This window comes from Capsicum annuum, chromosome 11 (assembly GCF_002878395.1).
Source record: "Capsicum annuum cultivar UCD-10X-F1 chromosome 11, UCD10Xv1.1, whole genome shotgun sequence".
Lineage (NCBI taxonomy): Eukaryota > Viridiplantae > Streptophyta > Magnoliopsida > Solanales > Solanaceae > Capsicum > Capsicum annuum.
Window position 1 is genome coordinate 16531921 of NC_061121.1, and position 27672 is coordinate 16559592.

At 34.5% G+C, this 27672-nt stretch overlaps 2 protein-coding genes across 3 annotated transcripts; both read right to left on the minus strand.

Moving 5' to 3' along the window:
- Positions 1 to 341: 341 nt before the first annotated feature.
- Positions 342 to 2256, minus strand: LOC107847774 (peptide-N4-(N-acetyl-beta-glucosaminyl)asparagine amidase A). The gene has a single exon (XM_016692256.2). The coding sequence runs from the start codon at positions 2237 to 2239 to the stop codon at positions 440 to 442; it is 1800 nt and encodes a 599-aa protein (XP_016547742.1). The 5' UTR covers positions 2240 to 2256; the 3' UTR covers positions 342 to 439.
- Positions 2257 to 7168: 4912 nt separating this feature from the next.
- Positions 7169 to 14033, minus strand: LOC107847772 (probable protein S-acyltransferase 22). Of its 2 annotated transcripts, none has more exons than XM_016692255.2 (9): positions 13106 to 14033; positions 12830 to 12943; positions 11230 to 11634; positions 10828 to 10896; positions 10641 to 10712; positions 9900 to 10028; positions 9300 to 9380; positions 9008 to 9190; positions 7169 to 8214 (listed from the first exon to the last, which is right to left on the minus strand). In XM_016692255.2, the coding sequence occupies exons 1-9, from the start codon at positions 13145 to 13147 to the stop codon at positions 7417 to 7419; spliced, it is 1893 nt and encodes a 630-aa protein (XP_016547741.1). In that variant the 5' UTR covers positions 13148 to 14033; the 3' UTR covers positions 7169 to 7416. The 2 variants fall into 2 exon arrangements, with proteins under 2 accessions (XP_016547741.1, XP_047255504.1); XM_047399548.1 differs by having other exon boundaries at positions 12830 to 12962; positions 13106 to 13922.
- Positions 14034 to 27672: the final 13639 nt, after the last annotated feature.

The window sequence follows — 27672 nt, forward strand, 5'->3', positions numbered from 1 at the left end:
ATTTGGGGTGCATTTCAAATACCTATGCACTATTATGTAAAAGTTGATTCCAGAGCCACAGGAGGGGTATTATGTATCAATAGTAAGTGTTAAAACTCCTTAATTGAAATGAAGTTGAAATGAAATGCTGGCTGCGGCTCTAAGTGCCAACAGAGAACCCTTTAATGATAGATGAATCCAAACTCTGAACAAGTACTCAAAACACATTTTCTTAGGTATAACTTACGATCATTCGCATTTCATTTGGTTTCAATTGAGCAATAAACTTTTATACCTAATGCTTTAAATATGGAGCAGGGTGTTTCGATTGAAGAAAATGCAAACTTATTAAAGGGAAAATTTATTGAAACTAAATTATTATGTTGGGCCGTGTTAAGCACCAGTAAAACTCATCTAGTACACGCAGAGATATCCACTAGAAGAGCATTTATAAAAGATGTTACATAGTAGAAAGTGAAGCAAAGTGCAAATAGTTTGCAGTGTCATTTATAAGCCTGCCATTGGTAGCTGTAATTTCCCTAGAATAGCTAGTAGCTGCTTCACCATTATATGAATAACTCTGTTGAGTGGTTGCTTCACCTTGAAAAACAACGTTATCTTGAACATCCATCCACCCTTTGCATTTTTGCCCATTTTTCAAACTGCTTGAAGAAGAATCAGAAGAATCTCCTTCACTCAACTTCTTCTTTTCACTCCATTCATTTTCTAATTCAGAAAGGATCAATTTCGTACCATTCTCCGCTTTTGATGGCGGCTTGGTAGTAGTCTTAGTGGTTATAGTTAGAGGATACTTCCTCTTTAGACTGGTATGAGAAATCTTGATACCCCTTTCAGACTCTACAACACTAATTTCAATCTCTTCTTTCACTTTCTGCTTTACATTCTTTTCATTTCCCTTGTCATGAAACTTTATCTTGTTGTTGAACTCGAGTGCTCGTGATACTGTAGTTGTCAAATTGCCTGCTGATGACTTCACCCACCCACGATACTCGCTCTTCCTCTTCAGCTCAACCTCGTACGATCCATCTAGCCCATCAAAGCTTGAAGATCGCTCCATCTCGAAATCAGGAGTTCCAGAATCGATAATTTTAGCTTGAACTTGACAATCACCTGTGCATTGTTTATCTATCCAAAGGTGCAAATTGGCATCCACAAGCCAGAAAGGGAGACACTCCACCACCTTAAACCACAGAAAATGGGATTTACCGTCAAGTAAAACCCCCAAAAATGGAGTTAAGTCGACGTCGTAAGAAGGATGATCAAAGGCCCCAATTGAAACAACTGGATCCCAGTACAATGGATTAAATCCACCTGGGTAAATTACAGGGAATGGAACCACTGATCCTACCATATTCTCGTCTACATTCAACAAAACTTCCCTGTAAGCTCCGTGGCCTCTCTTGCTAGTCAAATTATTCGCCCTTATGTACGAATCAGGAGGATTTGAGTACCAAAACTCATCGTCCCCGTGAAATGATACGTAAATTTCCATTACAGCTTTGTACGTGTTCTTCGGTATCATAACACTCTTCCCATGCCATTCCGAATCGCTTTGAATTTTGAACCAAAAGCCTTCACTTCCATAACCCGAAACAGGCATTATCAAATCTGCTGCTGCTCGTTTATGATCATCATACAAACCCAACGAACCTCGGCCAAATTTCCGATGATCAGTTCTACTTGATAATGGAACACCCATTTCATCCACATCATAGTACAAGAAAGTAACATTAACATGATAGACACCTGTATAAACATCGTCCACCAAATTCTCCAGCATAACAGAAAGAGAGATATTCTCCTTGACGAGTAGAGACGAGTACCTCGTAACATCCTTAGTAACACTCCAGAAAACGCCGTCTACAGTAGGCTCAGCTGTACTGGTACGGAAGAGATCGACGCCGTCAAGCCAAACAGCAGCTATGCGATCATACTGCACTCCTTTACAAGATGCATTGAATTGAAGAGCCACATGGTTCCAAGAGCATTTCACTGGAGGTGCGTAGTTAACGGAGACAGGTGGAAGACCCATCGTATTTTCGAAGTCATGAGTGAGGATGGGAAGAGTGCATGAAGGAGTGAGATTAGCAAAGGGCAATGGACGAGTGATTTCCAAATACTTCTGTTGAACAAGGCCACGTTTGAGGAAGTGAGAATCTTGTTCAAGGGAAGAAGAAAGTGGAACATTTACAAAGCTGATGATGATGAAGAAGAAGAAGAAGACGAAGAGATTTACCATGATGAAGAAAAAGATTGATCAATTAATTATAAAACTTAGATTTTGCCTTCTTTCTTCATTACCATATTTTAAATAAAGAGATTTAAGTTTAGAAAAGACAAAGTGATACAATCGAAGATATTATGACACCTAAGCTCTTATTTTTATTTTAAAACAATTACACCTGGCAAGTAGGACTCACTGACTCAGCAACAAAACCTTCGTGTCAATGATACAGTTATTTTGAAGAAAATTATAACAATACTCTCTCAGTTCTATTTTATTATCACCAATATGAAATTTAGAAAATAATGATAACTTTATAAAGTTTATAATATTTTCCTTCTTAAAATTACTTTAATGTTAATTTTTTAATTATTCTTTCTTATTAAGTCAGATTTATCAACAAGAATAAAAAACAAATAATGTTATTAAATAATTATCAAATTAAAGAAGATGACATTTTTTAGAATAAATCAAAAAGAAAATGACGACACATAAAATGAAACTGTAAAAATAGCTATTTTGAAATTATTTTACTATGGATAATCAAATTTAATTTTTTTAAAATCATCCCAATTTTTTTCCCGTTATTGATACGCGTTGATAATTTCTCGTAAACTTTATGTTAAAGTAACACTATTATCCAAATATTTAATTTGTTATATAAAATAATAACAAATTTTAATATAATTTAAAAAACATATAACTGTCATAACGTAATGAGACTGATATGACTTTAAACTGGTTGTAAAAATACAAAATTGATATGAATCTGGCCTTCTCATTTATAGAATTGGCGACCTAAATGGGACGTCAATTTAAGAAAATGACACAAATATGACATGAAGGTAAAAAGTTAACATTTGATCGATACACGTGTATAAAGAAAAGATCCTCAATTATTATGTCAAAAAAAAAAAAAAAGGGTTTCTGATTATTTATTATTGAAAATACATTGTCATATTTATTATATATACAGATCACTAAAGGTTTTAAACTAATCATGTACAAAAAATCCTAGAATAAGTTATGCAACGAGAATAACATTCTATGCAAACTCTCACTCAAGTTGAGCGGCAATCTGGATCACCTTCAACTTGGATTTCAACACAAAAAATTGTGACTTTGAAAATAGCTTCGTCAATAGATTTGCAACTTGATCATGAAAGCTAAAATATCGAATTGAAAATTTTTTAGCATAAACCTTATCTCGAACAAAATTAAAATCAATATCCACAAACAAAATGAAAATCAATATCCATCTGCTTCATAAGACAATGAAAAATGGTGTTGGTTGTTAGGTATGTCACACTCAAATTGTCACGCCAGAGAATTGGAATAGAAGAGGTAAAACAACCAATTTCTCACAGCTAGTGCTCTATACTCGGCCTCGGTACATGACCAAGATATCGTTCTCAGCTTCCTTGACATATGTACCAAACTTGTTATGGATGTAATTAATACAATTGGCGAGGACTGCTCGAGATGTTTGGGCGATCATAATTGTTAAGAAACAAACTGAAGAAGTGGTCGAAAAAAGTAGTAAACATTGCTGAAAAATCGATTTATCGCTGAAAAATTGACGAAAAATGGTATTAAAAATATGAGTCATCTCAAAATAAAGAGAGGAGTCAATCTTGAACAAGAAGGTCACCGCGGAACTGTTCGGAACATGCTCACGCGACGAATTATTAGATTTGATGGCTGAAAACTGATCACAATCTGAGAAATATATAATTATAAGGATAGGGTCGAAATGATGGCACGACCCTACTGGGAAAGAGAATTATATGGGTAGGACTAAAATGATGGCGCGGTCCTATTAAGAAATAGAAATATCGGTAGGGTCGGAATAACGGTATGGTCCTACTAAAAAAAATTATATGGATAGGGTCGTAATGATGGCATGATCCTACACAAATCAGATCTGAGGAGTCACAGTAAATACGCATGAAACTATGCAAATCACATCTGATGAGTCACCGAATAAACGCAAGATGTTATACGACTCAGATATAAGAAAGTTTTCGAAAATATGCACGGTACTATCCAAATTCAATATGAGAAGTAGTCCAAAGAGATGCACGGTGTTACGCAAATCACATATGAGAAAGTAATTATCGAAAAGATGCACGGTGCTACGCAAATCAGATATAAGAAAGTAGTCACCGAAAAGATGCATAATGCTATGTAAATTAGATATGAGACGCCACCAGAAAGAAGCAAGGTGGCCCAACTTTCGCTAACATAATCATTGGTCAGACAGCCGCCGATGCAACACCCCACATTTCTAGGCTAGAGTTTGAATCGTTATTCCTACGTATATTATAACACTCCGTACTTTAATTGCTCGAATAATGCATTAAAAATGAACTTTAGGACCCCTATATTGTTGGTATAAACCATGTCTAGTTGGGATGGTGCGTGTTAGGGGTGCTTTTAGGTTTTGAAAAGGGGTTGGCGACGCAAAGAGGACGCTCCGCAAAGGCCCCACGCCGAGGAAGCATCGCAAAACGCCACTGGAATGGGTTTTCTATGGTCTTGCGCCACAAACCAGTGGTTTTCTTTGGCCTTGTGCCACAAACCCCATGGTTTGCTTTGGCCTTGCGCCGCCAAGCCATTCCTGGGCATCAAAAAATATTCCGTTTTAGTTTATTTTAAGGGCATCGAGGTCTTTTCACACCCTATAACCGTTCCTAATCCTATGTAGACAAAATTAAGGTTTTAAAACACGTTATTTCACTTCTCAAAATTCCAAAATTATCTTTTCTTAAGCAAGAGAAGAGAAACTACCTAGGGTTGAGGATTTTAAGCTCCAAGGATTAAAATTATCTACGTTTTCGTCGTTATTGAGGTATGTGGGACTATCCTAATCTCATGGGCATAAATTTATCGTTTTCACAAGCTTTAAAGATATATATATATATATATATATATATATAGGTAATGGATTTTGAAAATTGTTTGAAGAGCATGCATCATGAACTCATGTTTGATGAAATTATGAAATTATTAAGGGAGTTTTCCATGAACTTGAATTGTAGTCATGTGTACATATGTTATGAGTTTCGAAAAGTGATTTAAGAGCATCATTTACGAAATTCCCCTTGTATGATGAAATCTATTGTCTTAATGTGTTATGAATGGTGAAATAGATTTGAGAGCATGAATTATAAGTCTCCTTTTTATCATGAGATTTATGTATAACTAATGTTGGGGCTGTTTTATGAATGATGATAATTCTTGAGTTTCAAACGCCTCCTTATTTATTATGCATGATTGTTTTATATGTTGTTCAAAGTGGTGATTATTATTTTAAATGCTATTGTTTCCTAATGAAGAAATTGCATGTGATTGATGAAAGAATTGGTCAACGTGTGTTAAAGTCTTGAAAAGAGATTGTTTTGCATAAATTTTCATATGCTTTTGAAATAAAAATTCTCATGTGATGTTCAAATCTCTTGGTGGTAATTAACATGTTTTTGAATGAGAAGGGCTATGGATATGATATGATATGATATGGCTTTCAAGTTTAGGTTGATATGGCTTGCAAGTTTAGGTATGACAATACCTATTATAGAGTGCCCTTAACATGAAAAGAATGAATGTTTTGAGCATAAAGCATGGTTTTAAAGAACAAAAATTGGGCTTAAAGAGAGTTAGATGGTTACCTGAAGGTGGCACGAGTTCAAATAACTCGAAGCCCGAAATCGTATTTCGCCGATATGGGATTCATAATATGTATGTCAGTAAGGAGGTATATTTTCTCATGATATGTATGTTAGTAAGGAGGCATACTTTTCATAACATGGCGTGTCAGTAAGGAGGCATACTTTGTTTATTAAAGATCCTAACTCTTGCAGCAAACTTGGATTGTGGATTTGGCCGCCGAGTTAAGGGCAGATATCATATAACCCGTGGATTGGTATGAATGTAGGGTGATTCATCTAACTCAGAACTAAAGCAAAGAATTGAGTCAATGTTTTAGAAGAATGAATTGAAACTCTTTATATAATGCCCATGTGTTTTTTTATATATATTATGATAAGTTGTTTTCACAATGCTATCACTTATTTTACATGAAATATATGTTATTTTTGGTTAGTTCTACATACCAATACTTTCCAAGTATTGACCCTCCACACCCCCAACCCAATAATACAGGTTTTGAGGCACAGTCCCGTGGTCCATAAAATAGTAGAACATCTAGGATAATGACAGAGTTGGTGAGCCATTCATCTTTCGGAAGGCACTTATTCATATGTTGAACTTATTTCAGTTTATGGTCCAGACGAGGGCTTTGTCCCGGCCTAGACAGTTAGTATTCAGCAGAGGCTTCGTAGAGAGATTTGATTATGTATTGTCACTACTTTGTTGACACAATTTGGATTATAAGTTTCTCTTGAATTTCATTATATCTTCCGCACTTTGATTGATGTATAGATTATGGTTATAATAGTATGCTAAGGGGTCTCTCGGACCTTCATGGTTGGGAATGCACGTTGCGACCAAGGCCTCGACTCGGGTCGTGACAGTCCAGCGACAGCGGAAGCTCTTTAATTCTCTACGTAGATCGTAGAGGCTTTGATATCATGTGAGAAATATAAGAAAAAAATATTATTGAATTGTTGTAACTACATTGATACACTGAGACCCTATTTGTGTAGGACTAACATTTCACTCCTTTTCCAGATAGGAGACTACATTACAATGTAGTGTTTTATATGTTATTCCTGTTCCTACTCATATTCTAATAGGATACAGAGGTCGTTTTCGATTTACCCTCACAATCCTCCTTTTATCCAGGCTTGGGACCGGTAATGTGAGCGAGGATATACAAGTATCTAACTAGTCATTGTATCAAGAACAGTAAGGCAAGCAAGAGATCCCAGCATAAGAATATTCAAGCCACTACAAAAATTTGTTAAGTAAAGACCAACTTGCAAGTGATGGCAGCAAGAAGTGATCATTGAATGCTGCATTTGAGGACAAGAGAATAGACATAATCTTTTTCCACTAGACATTTACAGCACTTCTCTCACCCAAAATCCAAAAAATGGAACTCAATGGAACAGGCCAAGTTGAACTGTTGAAGGTATATACTACTGAACAAACATCGTCAACAAATTAAGAAATGTTAACAGATCGTGCCGCTTCAAGAGCTTACAGAAGAATTCGCACGTATGTTTGGAGGCTCAATGCTTCCTGATGTTAGTCTGGCTTGATGAAGACGGTACCATCAATCTTCTAACTCTATCATCTTGTTGATCAGCGCCAAAAAGAATGCTACTCCACCTTGTTGATCTTTGCACAATTCGGGTAGGCACACGATCGCTATCCTCCCCACCAGATGCCTCGTATCCATCACTAGTTGACCTGGACAATGGAGTGTCCTTCTGAAGAGTCGTTCCAGATGATAGGTGGCCTACAAGACGTGCAGCGTCTTCAACTCCTGACGATGACACCCGTAGTGGGTGAATGTCAGGAGAGTCCAAACTACTCTCGGGTGAAGAAGCAACAACAACACCTGAGGTGGACAGTCCTCGGTTTGTTCGGAAATCACTCCGTGCTTCAAGCTGAAGGGGAGCTAAACTGCTTGATGACTCGGTCATCATGGGCCTTCTGCTGTTTTGAGCTATATCACTGGGGATCTTACTCATGGTTTCAAAGGGTAGCTCTGCAGGGAGTCGAACTCGTTTGCCAGCTCTCCGTCTATTGTTATCAGGCCTAGGCACCATGCGACGTCCGCTACTTCCTAAACTGCTGTTTGTTTCAAGAGCGTAAGGATCTTTGTTTCTCACCACAGGCTGGAGAATTTTCGATTTCTTCCTTGCTTCAGCCGCAGCTTTCGAAACATCCTCTGCATTCAATCGTGCTAATGTCCATGGGCTGATCTTCACAGCAGCTGGATTCTTTTTCTTAATTGGTTCTTCTGCCGTTGACCTTTTACCAAGTGAACTGACTGATACGGTGTCAGGAGGAACTACATCATACTGCAGTGAAACACCAAAAGATTAAACAAAAGTTAGTAAATTAACCTTTTTCTATTCACTTATACAAAAGCATTAAAGCATAAACTTTCCAGCTCAAGAGGTATACTTGATACTACACAATCCCTCTTATCTATTCCATACTGTTCTCAATCCTCTTAACTATAATCAGACCATATGAAGTTCTACCGATCACAACCAGATAATCCCTTAATGGTTATAACAGCCATACCAAAGAATCAACTAAAGAGGAACTGTTCAAGATTTGCTATCTCTAAAAGTGGATTACTATCATTGCGATAAATTGGCAAAGCTCCACAGTGACGGACTGACAGCATAAGGTTCAAATTTTCTAAAATATCCTAGCACTTTTGGCAACATAAGAGCCCTATCAAGCTCAAGATTGAACATACTTTCTCGCAGGAGTCCACTTCAAAGAGCTTCTATCCAAAAGCCGGCAAAGCATTGACCACATTACCGGGTTAAATGGAATTTCTTTTCTTCTGATAAATTTACATGGAGTTTTTTGTGAGTGTGTGGAACTGGTAACTTTGATAAGTTTACATGGAATTGCAGCTAAGAAATGTGAAAGCAGAAACTAAATTCAAATTGAGATGCCAATTGAAGACTGTTAGAAAGTAGCACCGCCAACACAATAAAGGGCTGTTAATACCATAACCAACTGAATGACAATCATAAATTAGCACCGGAAACTCAATAAAGGTTACCATAGCTAACTGTTTAGTACTACTAAATTCCTCGAACTTATCATAATTGATTTGCTATTGAAGCATACCTGATCCTCAACAAAAAGGCGAGGTGGTGTGCACCATGCTGCTCGTTGGAAAGTATTAAAGGAGCTTGCACTGCTTAATCCAGTTAGGGAGCTAACAGTGGACATTTGAGGACTTTGCTGACCTGCAACTCCTTGTTGCTCTTGATCTCTGAGAGCAATGATGTAGTCATAGGTGCTAATTCCCTGTCATCCAAGCAAAATCATTAGCTCCAAGCAAAATCGTTCGGTGATTATTAAAAAAAAAAAAAGCCACAAGATAGGATCGGTAGATGAGTGATGACAAAAGACTAACCTTCTTTATGAGGAGTATGTGAAAGAAGAAAAGTTGAGCAAGTGGCAGAGTAGCTATCATGGCCAATATGGTACAGACAGCCTGTTACATGTAGAACTGATTTTAGACGCATTTCAGAGATTTAATTACACAAAGATCAAAATCTTTTCGTTTTAAATATAAATGCAAAAACCAACTCGTGTAGATTACTAACGTTGAAGACATAACTAAACAAATAAAAGTGCACTCTCTCCTAAACTTTTAAATGAGATGGTCACACTTTATCATGGTATTGGAATAAGTACAGGTTCTAGATTTGATCTCACCGGCCACCGCCAGCCATTATCGAAAAGAATATCCATGTGTTTAGCTCAAGGGCCATGTGTAAGGGTGTGTTGAAAACCTAATTAAGCAAACAAAAACATGCCGTCTCCAACAACTTGAGCTTTTGGATAATATGGTAACATACTTCAACACTTCATTTTCTAACAGTATTGGTATGAACAGCAGCTGTGTTACCGTCTTTTCTGATAACTACTCCTTTACCCAAAATAAAACTATAATAATGGCATGATGGATACATGGAGTCCTGACATAAGGGGAAAAAGCAAGTATACTCACCACTACAATAACAAAGGGAACAATGGAGAAACTGCTTCCCAATTTGGAGGTGATTTCCGCAGAAAATTTCTTCTTCTCAATAAAGCAGCAGATTAGCACAAGAATCCCAGTTGACCACTGAAGTATAAGCTGCAATCTCAAGTCCAAAGTGCACAAACCAAGTAGACCTGTCAATAGTCAATTAAATGGAAAATGCACAAATATGACAACAACAACAACAAACCCAGTGTATTCCCACATGGTGGGGTTGGGGACAGTAAAATGTACACAGTCCATACCACTACCTCCGAAGAAGTAGAGAGGCTGTTTCAGATAGACCCCCGGCTCAAGACAAAGGACAGTAAACAAAATGCACAAATATGGAATGTTTAAAATATCTGAGATGACTCTGATTTTGGGTAAGTTTTCTTTGGCAAACAAGAAACGAATAGAAAAGGAGGTTCTTTCAATGAATGTTCTGAAGCAGGGCGAGATAGGTATTACCAATAACCAACGATCCTCCCTCCTACATAAAGAAAAGGAAGTAAAGGAGAAAGGAGCGAGGATGAAGTTTGAGGGAAAGAGAGATAAAGTTAAGAAATGACTTATTAAAAATTGAAGATGATATTTCAATTTTCAGGTAGCGGAAACACCTTGAGGTAGAAGACATATTTTAATAGCATGTCGGACTCATGACCTTATATAGAATTCGGTAGAACTGTGTGAGCACACTAAAAGCTAGCAAAGAGTGCTTGACCATACCAGCAGGAGGGCTGAAACCATGAGCGTAAAGAACTTGCGATAGTTCCTTTTCCCTATACAGTTGTTTATCCACTACAAAAATCAAAAACATAAAAATACGATTAGGAGATTTTTACATATATGTCAACACGGTCAAGCATCTATGATGTATATACTATATTTCAGACCACTCAAAGTTGTCAAATACCCTGCAATGATGGTCAAACTGATCTACACACTTGTCGCATACTCTGCAATGCTTGCTGTATTTAAATACCTGCAAGTGTCATTCCGCATTGAGATATACCGTATGAACATGTATTACAGCAATCTAACTAAAATATAACAGGTAGTTCAAGCTAAGCACATCAGTTTAAACAAAATCACTAAATATTATATTCATATTATATACCTTGATAACTTAACAAACGTTATTATCAATACCAGAGGGTGCAAACCAAAAAATAATAACAACTAGATGATGCTTCTTGTTAGGAATATTATATTTTTGTTTTATAACAAGATCTCTTAGCAAAATTATTCTAAATTCAGTACATAATAATGCCTCTAAGTGGAAGCACTAGCAATGATGGGATGTGAAGTTACAAACCTCTACTTCACACAAACTGCAGTAGAACATGCCATCTTCACTCAACTGTTGCTGAGAAGATTCAGTATGTCTACCTGCACAGTTGCTGATAAGAGCACAAGGTAGTAGAGCCAACAATCCGGAAGAGCGAGATCTTTGACGAGTAGCTGTAACTTCCTGTTCAATTTCAATGTGATCTGCAGCTGGTTCAGTTCCTTTATTGCTTTTTGCAGATGCATTTTCCCCAATTGATGCAGCATTAACATCCTGTATAGACGAATTCGTCTCACATCCTAATTTAGATTCTTTAACTTGGACTTGCTTTTTCTTGTCTAGCTTCTTTAGATATTTCTTGGATTTAAAAACTCCTGGATCAGCGGGATCAGCAGCAGCACACCAGATATACAAGCCAAATGCACTAATAATCTGGAGAAAACAAAGGATCATATACCAGACGCCTCCAAATGAACTTACATCTTACAAAGGCAAAAGTTTTGAACCCGCTCACATATCAGGTCGTTATTTCAGGTAATTCTTTTACATTCTACAGGTTAAGAAGTAGTTGCAAATCTAGTACCTTGTTTAAATCTTGTTAATTAAGGAAAAACATTGTTTTACTTGATAACGCGAGAGCCAAATAAATTCTCTACTTAGGCCATTTTTCAGCTGGAATAGGTACTGAACACTCAAAATCTTCAATTACTTTGGGCCGCTAAAGTGTGACCAAAAACATCGAGGTACATTACTTCTAGATTAAAGAGAGATTTTTCCGATAGGAGTACGATCTACAATACTAAATCAAGTATATTATCCAATTGTTCTCACCGGTGAACCTAGAGTGTTGGGAGTCCATTCAATTGAACCATTCATCTTCAATGTAAATAGTAGAGATGTGTGAAAAAAACAAAAAGAAGTAAAAATATCAAATTTTGAACCCATATTTCCAAAGAACTAAAAGCTCTCCTTTGGCCACAGATTTCAAAGTTGAAACTTAAAGAGCAGGCCGGTGCACTAAGCTCCTGTTATGCGCGGAGTCCGGATAAGGGTTGAACCACAAGGGTCCATTGTACGCAGGCTTACCTGCATTTCTGCAAGAGATTGTTTCCACAGCTTGCAGCCGTCAAAATTTGAGTTTTTGAAGTTTTGATATTTGGAGTTGTATTCGGACATGCATTACTTGGAAAAAAAATTGAAGTTTCGCAACCGGAGAACTTGAAAATATTTGAAGACCAGATCAAATTTCATGGCCAGGCACATCTTAGAAGATACATTTTCAAAATCTACTCCCAAAATAAATGGCCAAACGCTATCTAAGAAACTTGAACCCATCAAGTTGTTGAATTAAGTTTAGATACTGGATTTGCCTCTACTTGCTTACATTGTATCAGATAGACTGAAAAACTCATAATCACGAGTAAACTAAGCCATAGAGATAGAACAACCTAAAGAAAGGAAAACAAACCAGTATCCAAAACAAAAAGAAAATGAAAATTGTACAATGAAACACATAGAGGGAAAGATCTGTGACATTGATTCACAATAGATCTGAGTTCTTCATTGCCATGACTAAATGCAGATATGAAAGATTACAAAGAAGCCAAAAGAATTCAAGATTACTTACAAGAGGAGTATAAAGCCCCATCACAATATACTGAAACATTGTCTTTCCAACAAAAGGTGCAAAGAAAACATAGAAAGCAAATCCCAATGCCAGAAATACAGCAACAGCTACCACCTGCCAAAAAGATACATACCTAAAATCAAACAATTCAAGAATTCCCAAATTAGATAAACCAGAACTGAAATGTACACATGAATATAGCCCTCCCTCCCACCCCCTCCACCCCACCCCACCCAACCCCAACACACACACACTCAAAAGAGCAAAAGTTGGAACCTGAAGAGGATGATAAGGAAGTTGCCATCCATGCTTCCTCATTGTTGCTGACCTATAAACTTTCAAGAAAATGCAAGAGGAAACAAAAAATACAAAAAAAGATTTGCTTTTTTCACTCTATTCCTTTCTTGAATTTCAGTTTTCTTTCAACTCCCCACATTTTCTTGAAAGAAAACAATAAAGATCACTCTTTTACAATAAATCCTGAAACCCCATTAACCATATAAGTCTCATAAAACATGAAAATTTTAAAAAAAAAATAGGCAAAAAAAGAATAAAACACCAAATAAAGGACAGCTCAAAGAGAAAGAAAATGCATAATGTTGACTACTGACAGTATAGTGGGGGGGGGGGGGGGGGGGGGGGGGGGGGGGGGGGATGAAGGGGATATGGTGTGATCACTTAGCTAAGCTTTTGTCTAGTTCACTCAATCATAATCCACAAACAAATAAACCCCATAAACACAATGAGGTTGATGAAGAGAGAGAGAGGGGGGGAGAGGGAACAAAATGGGAACTCATTATTTCCTATATTTTTGTTTTTGGATTTCTTTATTTTGAAGTTTCACTTATTGTTATTTTTGATAACATAAGAGTTGCTCGAATGTTAAACACGCATACTTCTAATTTTGAAGTTATGAGTTTGAGTCATCGAGAAAGAGATTAAAATTGTCTTTCTTGAGAAGATGTGTATGTACAGTGATTGATCTATAGGTGGTGTAAGTAAAGGGGGTGGGGTTGTGGGTAGGGGTTAGGGGGGAGAAAGGGAGAGATCAAGAAGAGAGGGGCATATGCTTTTGAAGCTTATTATTACATTGCCAACTAACACAACCTGCTTTCACTTTTTAGCCTTGTTTCTGTTTCTTGCATTTCCTTTTGCCTTTGGGCAAATATCATGTGTCACAACAGAGGCAACAATAGCCAGTTGTATTTTTCTCTTCGAAAGTGTTGAATTAATTGATAAAGTAATTACTAGTCTTTCGTAGAAACACAGTATAATCATTCTTATGACCTGATTCTTCTCCAGAATTCACATATAGCAAGCTTTCATTTTTATTTTTTTATTCTCAGTCTTAATTTAATTGTATTCAAAAAAAAAAAAAAAAATTATCTCAAAATAATTACTCTAATTTTAAAAATATAAGGTTAGAATTGGAAAGTTAGTTCTTTTTAAGTATTGCTTAATTTGCAAGACAGAAAAAACAATAATATGCCTTAGCGAGTCGAAAATATTGATTCAGTTGATACAACAACAGATAATATCCAAAAAAAAAAAAAAACGTAATAAAAAGGTTTTAAAATGAAAAACGTAAAAAAAAAATTTTAAAAAAAATAAAAAGCTAAAACGAGAGTTAAAATGGGACTGGGCATAATTCCCAAACAATCCCTCCTCATTTATGGCTCTTTTGTCATTTTTGTTTCTCTCTCTTAGCTTTGAGTCTTGTCTATTTCTCTGCAAATTTTATCTTCTTCTTTCCAATTAATTACACATTTCTTGCCCAAAATGGTCCTGGGAACTTAGTATTTATTAATAGTGTATGTACTATACTATTTATTTATCCATTTCTTTTAAAGTACTTCTCAATATATTTCCTCTTCTCTTTAATGGTGTAGATTATTCAGAAAAATGCAAATTCAAAAAAGAAAAAATAAGTAGTTCTATTTTTTGTTTGTTACTATAAATATGGTCGAGCATTATCTTATAGGAGTATTCCTTTATGATTGATTTTTTTAAAATGTCATTTGAATTATTTGAGAGTAGGAAAAAGTTATTTACACTAACTATATATTCACTCTGTGTTATTTTAATTCTAGTGTCAGTTTTTTTTAATCACTCATTAATAATAATAAATACAAGATCTAATTTACGATTAAGCTACTCCTATTTATTAAAGATAGGCTAATTTTCCCTCTTAAATACTTTGTATACTTCTTTAATGGAAAGTTAAGGATACATTGAAACAATGATTAATTTTTTTAAAATTCCTTAAATGATAATTATTTTAGGACTTTGTTTTAGCTAACGCAATAGTTAAAATGAAATGATAGGACAATTTTTGTGAGCTAAAGCGAAAGTTAAAATAGGACAAGGAGAATATAAACTTAAACTCTATAATATATTAATACATTAGATACTGTTTTTTAGCGTTTTATTTGGTATTCAGTATCTATCTATATTAGAATCGATCAAATTTTTATTCGTGTGTTGCATGGCTTATTTATCAAATATTCTTTTTGCTCTTGTGAGTGTATGTTGCTTTTTAAGCTCCTAAATTCTTGCACAACCTGAAAAGACATTGATTTTGTATGCATTTATTTGGAATCACTAGGCATAAAATTTAAATTGGTGAAAGAATAAAATGTTGGACCTATCACTAATATATTTGTATAGTGGCTCAGCCATGTGTTAGTTGATTGCTATGAGTTCTAAAAAAAAATCATACCAATTTGCCCTATGATCTACTTAAAGAAATTGATAAATGAAAAGTTCATGTTTATTGCAATTGAATGTGGTGAATCTATTTTAATAGTATTACTTTATCAGTCTCAAAATACTTGTTGTCCTTACGCTAGTAGTAACTATACCTGAACACGACAAGTATCTACATTATGACAAATAAAATAAGTAATCTTCGATGAAAACAAATTATGTCTTATTACATAAATAAAAGTAAAATAGTTCAACGTTTCTCCTAAGTCCTAATTCATGTTCTTATGAGGAACGTATAAATAAAAAACACGATAAATATTTTAAAACGAAGGAATATAAAAGCAATGAAAGAATTTAAAAATAATAAGTAATGCAAATATCCACCATTGTTGAAATTATATAAGTAGTAGTACTATTTTTAATCCAACAACTACCTACCCCTCTTCCCTTTTTTCCTTTTTCTCCCGTCATCAACTCAACAAACCCTATAAGAAGGAATTTCTCCACAATTTATTTTTTTTCTCAATTTACTATTTATGGGCAAAGAATAATTGCACGGTTAGATCAGAGGCGGAGCTAGTTTGGAGCTAGTGATGAACATTCCTGGCGAAAAACTATATCATTTATACGAGATTGAAATTACTTATTCTGACTTCACCATTAGGTTTGGTGAATATTTTCTTTTACATTCTTAGATGCTCGATTTTATTTTATTATAGAATTGACAAGAAGTCAATATATTTAAAAATATGCAAAATAACGAAATACGATGGTAAATAAAACAATAAGGAGAAATTTAAAAGTTACTACGGTATATTATTTTCTCCACTGTAGTCCCGTTTGTTTGGCATTATTTGTTTGTCGAGAACCATGACTAATTTTCACAACTAAATCAAATTAACTATTTATTTATTTTGATGTAAAAAAGTAAATTAGAATAAAATAATCTTATTTATAGTTTGAATATCGAGTCTCACAAGACAAAAATAATGAAAGTTTCTTTTCTAATAAGTTTAATGTTTTTTTATAGATTTTGATCTAACGTTTTTAGTTTAAAATAAGTGTCATGTTCATAGAATAAATTTGGTTCAAAATAACTATAACTTTAGAAGGTAAAGAAAAATTAAGTTTAAAATTAGGAATAAAGACATTCGGGTTAAGTTAGGTGTGGCCCCGATAGAGAACAAGATGTAGAAAATAAGAATGAGATAATTTTAATATGTGAAGAGAAGATGCACGGATGTCTCAGTACAGAGGTGTGAGATCGAGTTTGGCTATGGATGGTTCAAGAGATGTAAAAGACAAGCCATTGAAGTATTGATGAGAGATAATTAGACAAGGCATAACATAATTTTAATTTAGTACTGATCGAGGACACGATCTTAAATTAGAGTTTATGGAAAAAGAGACGTGTACTACGAGACCACCAAGACTGATAGGCATTTCGACCAGAATATAAATTAGGGTAAGAGGTTAGTTAGATAATTAAGAATTATCAAACTTATTCTCTTACTATTAATTAGACGTGCTGTTAATTAGTTGTACTACTACTCTTATTGTATTTTGTCCTTTGATTTTAACTATTATTTATAATTTTATTAAACTTTGATTATTATTTTATCTTGCTATGGCTACTGTGTAGAGTGATTTATCACGTTGTGTTAGCATTGTGCCATGCATATTTTGATTATTTCATTATTTCTTTATCTCTAATGTTTTGAATTATTTTTCTTGAGTTGAGTGTTTATTAGAAACAATCTCTCTAGTATAAGGTTTACGTATAAGCTATCATCCCAAGATCTCAACTTATGGGATTAGACTGAATATGCTATTTTTATTGTAGTTCAATAACAATAACATATCTAATGTATTCCCACCAAGTGAGGTCTGAAGAGGGTAAAGTGTACACAGTTTATATAAAGTATTGAGGGTATATACGATAGACCCCCGGCTTAAGACAGATAACAGCAAATCAAACAAAAAACATAAAAATAAATAATAAAATGGGATAACACACCATTAGATAATAAAAGAAAAAAGACACCGACAGAGTAATATATAAACTATCTATTAAAGATCACAAATATCACCAAAACACTACGAACAAAAAACTTCAGACATAAATATAAATAAAACATTCCTCTTTTTTATTACGACGCACTTGTACACACTAACTCACTGATGATGTGGTTAATTGATGATAAAGAAATGGACTTTGGGTGTAACTTAACCTTAAAAATTAATTCATGAAGGGAGGATTGTCGAAAACCATATAAAGAGATTAAAAACCTTTAACCCACCGATATAAGACTTTAATAATTTAATACTCAAGATTAAAATATTAAATTTATTATATTTTAAAAATACGTTGAGTTAATACTGAATAAGTAAAAATCAATGAAACTAGTAGAATACAAAACAAAAAATCCATAAAAGTGAAATAGGAGATTTGACACAAAAACGAGAAGGTTTGGAGGTAAAAGTGGTTCAGAGATGTTTTTTCTATAAGTCCTGTCTTTTTGGCAGCTTCTTGTCAGTTTCATCGTGCTTGATGTGGTTTTTTTCTATATTATAGTCCAAAGTACTTTAAATTAATCAACTAATTAATTAATCCAATTAATAATTTATTTTCTCTCCAGCTTTTAATTTCTCGGCTCCATATTTAAGGATATTTCATTTTTTTCTAAAATAAAAATTATACGAAGATTATTTTTAAAAAATAATATGACACAAATTCAAAATGGAAAAAAGCTAAATATACTTTTGTATTATCAGAAATAATTTAAATATATCATTTGTTATACTATTGATCTAGATATGCTCTTTTCGTGATGTATGTGTTATAAATGTATTTACGTTATAGTGAATGTCTATCAAGATCTATTAAGAAGATTATCTGTCTTTTAGTCAGAAACTTGGAGTATTTTTTTTTTATAAATAAAAGAATTTTGTTCATTATATAATTTAATTAAGATGATCTCTCATCCTACACGGGAAATAAAGAAGTCTCTCTCTTTTCTATCTATTTATTTTTATTGTTCTTTATTTATATTTTATAAATGTTGTCAGCACGAATCACGAGTTAAAGATAAGTATTTGAATTTGATAATCTTTTATCATATTAAAATTGAATTTACATATTGATATTTGTGCAAATCAGTATTACAATTTAAGGATGTCAAGTATCTCGTACTGTATCAAATAAAAAAATCATTCTGTTTACCTACTTTTTTGGTAAATAGAACACACAAATTGATGTTTGGTGGAGAAAGATCCAAAGTTTATAATATAAATTTATTAAGCAAATTTGGTATATAAACTTGTTATTATCAGTGTGTTATATCTTGCACTTTTTTTTTTCTGCCTGGATTTGCTAATACATTACATAGCTTTTTGATGTAGGTATCTGATTCCGGTAATAATTCATATGTCCTAGCAGCTTCAACCTATCAAGAATAGGATGGAGGATTCAAATCTCATCCAACCGAAAAAATAAGATATAAATATTGGGTTCAAGTCCCAATAACGATGTATGACTAAGATATTTTTATATGGATAAGACGTTGAGTTTGAATCTCAATGCATCATATTAATGATATTATGATTGATAGGGCAAAATAATGGGTATTTGGTGAAGAGTCATGAAACATGTCCCATTCCTTGAATTGAATGTGGTAGCAATAAATCATATGTATGCCTCAATTTGCTTTTATAGTAGCTATCATAATTTGATATGATACGCTTAAGGCTATATTCCATTTATGGAGAATGAGAAACTTATTAATACAAACGTGCACTTGATTGTGGTGGTATCACAACTCACCTCCGAAAGAGGCTGATAATTTTGAAATCTATTTCTGAAGTAGTAAATCTGAACTTTATTCATGTAATAGTAAATCTGAAATTTACTAAAGTAAAAGTTTACATGTCATGGTAAACTTGGAGATTGCTAAAATAAAAATTCATAAATTGACATGAACGATTGCAACATCTCAAAAATGTGCATACTGAGTATTGAATATATATTGAAGAAATTAAAAAAAAAAATCATTACTTTAAATGTTGTTTGTTCTCATGATAAGTTGGTTGGACCAACTAATTTTGGGATTGAATCTCGTAAAATTTGAAAAGTATAAAAGGTGAATAATAGACCGTTCACCTATCATGCGATATTTTGAAAAGATGCATCAATTAGATGATCACATATACATTCATTGTCAACCTACGTTTGACATTCATAAAGTTATTTGCTCAATATAAATTGAGCATAATTTTCAGATTATGTAATCAAGATAATTCATCTTGATGATGATGGTTTGACATTGAATGTCTTCGATAAATAGCTAAACCATTACTAATGAGAACAAAGCTTCACGTGTTGGTCTGAAATATGATGTGTAGCACACAATAGCACTTGTATGCATTAGACCAATATATTATGATTATTTCTTCCCTCTCAATTGATTCAAGGTTAGGAACCAACTATTTTATTTAATAATTTTGATGTGCAGTATACGATTAATGAATATATCATAATGCACAAAGATGGATTCCTCAAACAACATAGAGAATGTCTGTTAGTTTTCCTAACATAAGGGGGAGATTATAAGCAGCTATGATGTATGTTAGGTATTATCATTAGATTCTCATTAAAAGGATAATTTAAGTCATATGCTGGAAGTATTTGCTGACTCAAATTTAATCTCATATCTAAGCTGCAAGTGCTCCTATTTTTTTGGCCATAAAGGACAAAATCTACGCATGCATGAAGCATGGTAGACCAATCGGTTCCAAATAAAATAGTCCTTGTAAAGAATAAGGAGCAGATAACCATAATAAGAAGGCAATGTGCTCTTGAAAGGCCTACGACATAACACTTCATGAAACCTTATGAAAGGTTCAGGTACCTGAAAATAATGAAGTGATGAAATCTTTAAATGTTATGTCACATTGTGAATCGATACAAAACGATATATCATTGATGATGTCTTTGATACAATATTGCTGGAATATTGTGAAAGATTACGAGGATCTGAATTTTACGTTTATTTAAGCATGCTGACGTAGAAAAATTTATCAAGTGACTTAAAATGATGCATTTTGGTAAGCATAAAACTTATTTGATTTACAGTCCAAACACTTGAAGATGTCACACTTGACATGTTGGATATTGTCACTTGACAATAATCTATATGGAAATCCCTAAAGAATTCAAAATGTCTGAAATATATAAAGTTTCTGGGAACTTGTTTATTATCCTTATAAGGGATAAATTGACGGTTTGAAAATCATTGAAACTCGAGTTTTTAAAAGCAATAAGATTATTCACTGAAATGACAAACATACCGAATTAGAATGGTCCTAAAGTACCATATCTTAATCCAATTGATGTACTAATGTATCTTGCAAATACTACAAGACCTGATAAAATCGTTTTCAGTCAGTCTGTTACCAAGGTATATTTTTGCTCTGTAAACACCTAATTTTTGACCAAACCTAATATCTTTATATCATTTTAGGGTTCAATTTATTTTATTTTTTAGGCCTAAATTCGATATTTTCAGTTTATCTTATTTTACAGGGTTTGTTTAAAAGTTTCAAAAATTACAAAAAAAAATAGAGTCAAATTTTAATAAGCTTTTATTTTTATTTTTTATTTAAAAAAAATTATTTATTTTCTTCTTTTAACTTTTAATAAATAATCTAGTGATATTAATATTCTGCAATCATGTTCTAAGACTAATTATTTAACTTATCTATATTTTAGCTTTAAATAAATTTTACCATTTTATTAATATCCTTAATTGAAAAACAAAAACAAAAAAAAAAGAATCCTAAACTACCATTCCCACACCCTAAAACCACATTCCTATTTTCCCTCCAACACACTCCCATATTTCCCTCACGTTCGGCCCACACAAACACACGACATCACAAAACTATCTCAAAAACTTCCTCAACCCTCACCCTATATAAAGACAAATACTACAACACTCTTGAGGGGGAACGGAAAAAAAACACGAAGAATTGAAAAAGAAAAGAAAGAAACAACATTGAAACCAAAAAAGAAAAACAGTAAGGAAAAGAAGAAAGAAAAATAGTAGGAAACAAAGAAGAGGAAGAAGGAACACACGAGTGATAAGTGGTTTCGGGTTTTCCATTCGAGTTTTGGTTCGACGTAAGAGCTTCTCTTTTGATTTAGTTCGTCATACAGGTTCTTATTCAATCCCTGTACTATTACTTTTTTTTGTAAATTTGGTTATGAATCGAAGCATGAATAAAGTTAATTCCATGACTTTTTCTATCGTTTGTTATGTGTAATTCATTATCGTTACATAGTTTACTTTATGTCACCATTTATAACTAGTTTGCTATTCCGAAGTAGCGTTAACTAAATTTAATTGATCTCTAAATGAGATAATTGTTAGAGTCATCAGCGTTAAAAGATGTGTATTCGGTTGACATGCGATTAGTACAATTGCGTTGTAACTAGAATCTTAGACCTATACACGTGTATGCATGCCAAATATAAGGTAGAAGAAGAAAACAGGGTCGCAGTAAGCAATATTTCATAATCACATTCCTCAATTGTGGGACTATACTGGCTTTTGCTTTGTCTGGGGTTTTCAATCTAGTTCAGTTTAACAACAACGCTACACTTGGCGAGAAAGTGTTGTAGAAGCCTTTACTGTTACTAAGCGTGTGGCTATTTGTTGTTTCAATTTTTAGGTTTGGTTGGATTGTTGCGCCGAGTTACGTTAATCATATGGATATATTTGTGCGTATTGTTTTGCTCGTTGTGGGGTTGCTCTGCTTCACGTTGTTCATTGTGAATGAAGAGAATTGGAAGGGGAGTAAGAGAGGCTCAGTTGATAGCAAATTTTATCATCATGTATCTATTGGTAAAATAAGATTCTTAATAGTGAAATCTCATAGAACTAATAGAGACAAAATTTATTAATCATTAGTCAATCATCCTTGTAATCATTAGGTAAATAAAAAGTCAACTCATTATTTAACCTCCTAAATCATAATGTTCGAGAAATAGAATCATTAGTATAACTCCACCATCGAATCATTGTGAACATAATTGTAGGAATAAATTCTCTAAGAAGGTTACTTTGGTTATTGGACCAGTTGAGTTTGTGATCACCTTTCAAGTAATAGATATGGATACTTCCTACAACCTACTTTTAGGAAGACCATGGATCCATACGGCTAGAGTCATACCTTCTACTTTGCATCAAGCAGTTAACTTTGAACACGACAATCAGGAAATCATTGTGCATGGAGAGGATGACCTTCCAATACATCAAGATCCTTCTGTACCTTGTATCGAAGCAAAAGGGGGTTGTGAATCTTCCATTTATCAGGCTTTTGAAATTGTGACAGCTGATTAAGTTATGGAAGGCACGTCGATTTCGGGGCCTTATCTCTCTTCTACTTCAATCATGGTGGCTAGCCAAACGCTACAAAATGGTTATGAACCGGGAAAAGGATTAGGGGTTTTGCTGCAAGGAATTATAAACCCAGTAGATCCATGTGGTAGACACAACACCTTTGGCTTAGGATTTAAGCTGACTGCAGCAGATAGGAAATGGGCAAAAGAACCAAAAAAGGCTTGGCAATTGACAAGTCCGGTTCCACACATTAGCCAATCTTTAACGAAAGCTCAAAAGGAAGAAAATTAAGACCCATCTGTTAACAAGGATGTGGATGAAATATGTCGAGGTCTCAAGGAAATATTTTATGAAGCAAACATAGTTCAGATGGGTGAAGGCCCTAGCCATGAAGATGTGCAGTTCGTCGGGCCAAATGTCAAGCTCACTAACTGGGAAGCCACTCCTCTCCCCATAAGGAAGGAGTCTTGGTAGTTTATTTTGTTGTTTCATTTTTCTTTATTTTGCATTTTGGATTATTCTCAGGGTTGTAATCCACATAATTTAGTTGCTCTGCTTTGATGTTAACCCTCTTGTCCTTTCCAATTCAATGAAGTGAAATTCAAGTTTCCTAGTAAATTTATCTTTTCTTCCCTCTTTTAATTTTCATTTTTATCTTATTTCAGTTATGTTAATACTGGCTCTAATAACATGGAATGCACACGGAGTTCATATTTAGATCCTAAAAAGTTGTCTAATCTCGAATCAACAAACCAAACGGTAGATGAATACGATGAAGATGAAGCTGATAAGGAAGTCAGAAAAAGATTGGATCAATTTGAGGATAAGCCCAAACCCAATTTAAATGACACTGAGATAATAAATTTGGGAACTGGTGAGGAGGTTAGATAAATAAAAATAAGTATTCATGCAGATCAAAATATCAGGAATGATATTATTCAGATTTTGTTCGAGTATAAGGATGTTTTTGCATGGTCTTATGATGATACGTCGGGTCTAAGCACGGATTTGGTAGTCCACAAACTGCCTACATACCCTGATTTTTCATCGGTCCAGCAAAAACAAAGAAAGTTTAAAACTGACATGCGCGATAAAATCAAAGAGGAAATCAGGAAGCAATTGAATGCAAACGTGATTAGGGTCGCTCAGTACACCACATGGTTGGCTAATGTGGTGCCCGTACCAAAGAAAGATGGTAAAATCAGAGTTTGTGTTGATTATAGGGATTTGAACATAGCAAGCCCTAAAGATAACTTTTTGCTACCCAATATTCACATCCTTGTTGATAATTATGCTAAACATGAGATCCAATCTTTCATGGATTGTTATGTCGGATATCACCAGATCTTGATGGATGAAACAGATTCAGAAAAGACTGTTTTCACCACCTTGTGGGGTACTTATTGCTACAGGGTCATGCTATTTGGTTTAAAGAATGCGGGAGCTACGTACATGAGAGCTATGACTACTATTTTTTATGACATGATGCACAAAGAAGTAGAAGTATATGTTGATGATGTCATTATCAAGTCCAAGACACAAGTCGATCATGTATATAACTTGAGGAAATTCTTTGAAAGGTTGCGAAAGTATAATCTTAAGCTCAATCCAGCAAAGTGTACATTTGGAGTTCCATCCGAAAAACTTTTGGGTTTTATAATTAGCCACAGAGGCTTTGAATTGGACCCCTCCAAGGTAAAATCCATTCGAGAATTGCTGTCTTCAAAGAATAAAACTGAGGTCATGAATTTTCTTGGAAGGCGGAATTATATAAGAAGGTTCATCGCTCAGATCAACACTACATGTGAATCGATATTTAAGTTGCTGAAAAAGGATGCAGCTATTCGGTGAACAGATGAATGTCAAGAATCATTTGATAAGATTAAAGAATATTTAGCAAATCCTCTAGTACTGGTCCCATCGGAACCTGGTAGGCCTTTATTTCTATATCTGTTAGTGATGGACAATTATTTTGGTTGTGTTTTAGGACAACATGACATCACAGGCAAAAAGGAACAAGCAATCTATTATTTGAGCAAGAAGTTCACGAGTTATGAGGTAAAATATACTCTTTAAGAAAAGACATGTTGCGCCCTAACTTAGATTGATTAGAAGTTGAATCACTATCTTTCGTCCGACACAACCTACCTCATATCTCGAATGGATCCTTTAAAGTATATTTTTCAAAAACCTATGCCCACAGGTAGATTAACGAAGTGGTAGATTTTACTTATAAAATTTGACATTGGGTATGTTACTCGTACCGCTATGAAAGCACAAGCATTGGCCGATTATTTGGCAGAGAACCCAGTTGACAATGATTATGAGCCATTGCGAACTTACTTTCCTGATGAAGAGATTAATTCAATTGAGGAAGAAGTTTAAGATGATATGTATGCATGGAAATTATATTTTGATGGGGCAATCAATGTCAAAGGAGTAGGAATTGGGGCGGTTCTTGTCTCACCGATCGGGCGTCATCATCCCACCACAGCACGACTTCATTTCTATTGTACTAATAACAAAGCAGAATGTGAAGCTTGCATCATGGGGTTAACTATGGAAATAAATCTGGATGTACGCGAGCTAGTGGTGTTGTGAGATTCCAAATTGCTCATTCGACAAATTCAAGGAGAATAGAAAACGAGAGATATCAAGCTCATTCCATACAAACAGTGCTTAGAGGACCTTAGCAAAAGGTTCAAGTCTATCGAATTTAGATATATTCCCAAATCTCACAATGAGCTGGCTGATGCCCTGGCTACACTATCTTCCACGCTCCCATACCCAGGAAATACGCATATCGACCCATTAGAGATACAGATACGAGATCAACATGGTTATTGCAACCTAATTGATGCAGAACCAGATATTGAACCCTGGTAGTATGATATCAAATGCTTCCTAAAGTCAAAAGAATATCCAATACACGCCAATGTAGATAAAAAAAGGACTATTAGGTGACTTACTAATGGTTTCTTCTTAAGTGGGGAGATTCAGTACAAACGAACCCCAGATTTGAACTTGTTGAGATGTGTTAATATTCAGAAAGCTGAAAGAATCATGAATGAGGTACATTCGAGGGTATGTGGTTCACATATGAATGGCTATGTTTTAGCGAAGAAGATTATGCGGGCAGGATATTATTAGTTGACTATGGAGCGAGATTGCTTTCGCTTTGTTCGCAAGTATCATCAGTGCCAAATTAACGGTTGATTCACTCGCCACCTTCAGAGCTGCATCCTATGTCTGCTCCTTGGTCATTCGTTGCTTGGGGCATGGACGTAATCGGTCCAATAGAACCAAAAGCTTCTAATAGGGATCGATTCATAATGGTCGCTATTGACTATTTTACCAAATGGGTAGAAGTTGCTACTTTCAAATCAGTCACGAAGAAAACAGTAGTGGATTTTGTCCATTCCAACATCATATGTCGTTTTGATATACCAAAGTCCATTATCACAGACAATGCAACCAATCTCAATAGTCATCTAATGAAGGAGGTTTGCGAGCAATTCAAGATGGTGCATCGTCATTCTACCCCTTACCGTCCCAAAGCAAATGGAGCCGTTGAAGCAACAAAAAAGAATATTAAAAAGATTCTTAGGAAATGGTCCAAGGATCTCGACAGTGGCATGAGAAATTACCGTTTTCTCTTTTAGGATATCGCATAATTATCTGTACATTGACTGGCGCAACTCCTTATTTACTAGTCTATGGGACTGAAGCTGTGATACCCACAGAGGTCGAAATTCTCTCGCTTCAAATCATTGTTAAAGCCGAGATTGAAGATACTGAATGGGTCAAGTCTAGACTAGAACAATTATCATTAATAGATGAAAAAAGGTTAACGGCAGTTTGCTTTGGCCAATTATACCAGCAGAGGATGGCGCGAGCTTACAATAAGAAGGTACATCCTAGAAAATTTAAGGTCGGCCAACTTGTTGTAAAATGCATCATTCCACATCAAGAAGAGGCTGAAGAAAATTTTGCTCCGAACTGGAAAGGTCCATACATAGTTAAACAAGTATTATCAAATGGAGTTTTGCAACTTGCGGATCTGGACGAAAAAATGGCAGAAAAAGCTATCAATACCGATTCAGTCAAAAGATATTATATTTGACACACTGGTGCTTAACATTCTCAAGTTGAGATGACGAAAGGCCATCATTCTACTTAACTAAATGTCGTTAATCCCTTGTCAGCCCTTCGAGCTTTATTTACCTTTCCTTGCTTACCCTTTTTGGAGCCAAAAAAAAACTTGTGGGTGAAAACCCAAGGAGGCACCCATAAGATGATTCAAAAAAATAGATAATGCATATAGAATTGAACTTCGTTCGACCTGATTTCTAAGTGGATACGTAGGTAGTCCTATTTTGGGGTTCGATCAGACCAAAAACAAAAAAAAAATAAAAAATCTTGGTATTCAAAGAAATCGAGACATATATCCTACTATCACTTTTATATGGCTCTTAAGTTTTAATTTATCCTAAAAATCATTTTCCCTTTGTCCATTAAATACCTTCTGATTAATTTTCAAGAATGTTAAGCCTTGTGTGCTGTAAAAAAAAACTTATAGATGAAAACCCTCAAGGGCACCATAACAAAATGAAAAACGAGACAACCGAAATTAGAGAGGTCAATTGAGAAAATCCTAGAAGGATAACTTTAGTCAAACAAAGTTTATCATGACAGGACAAAAATCAATAAAAATGATTTGATTTGATTGAAAGATGA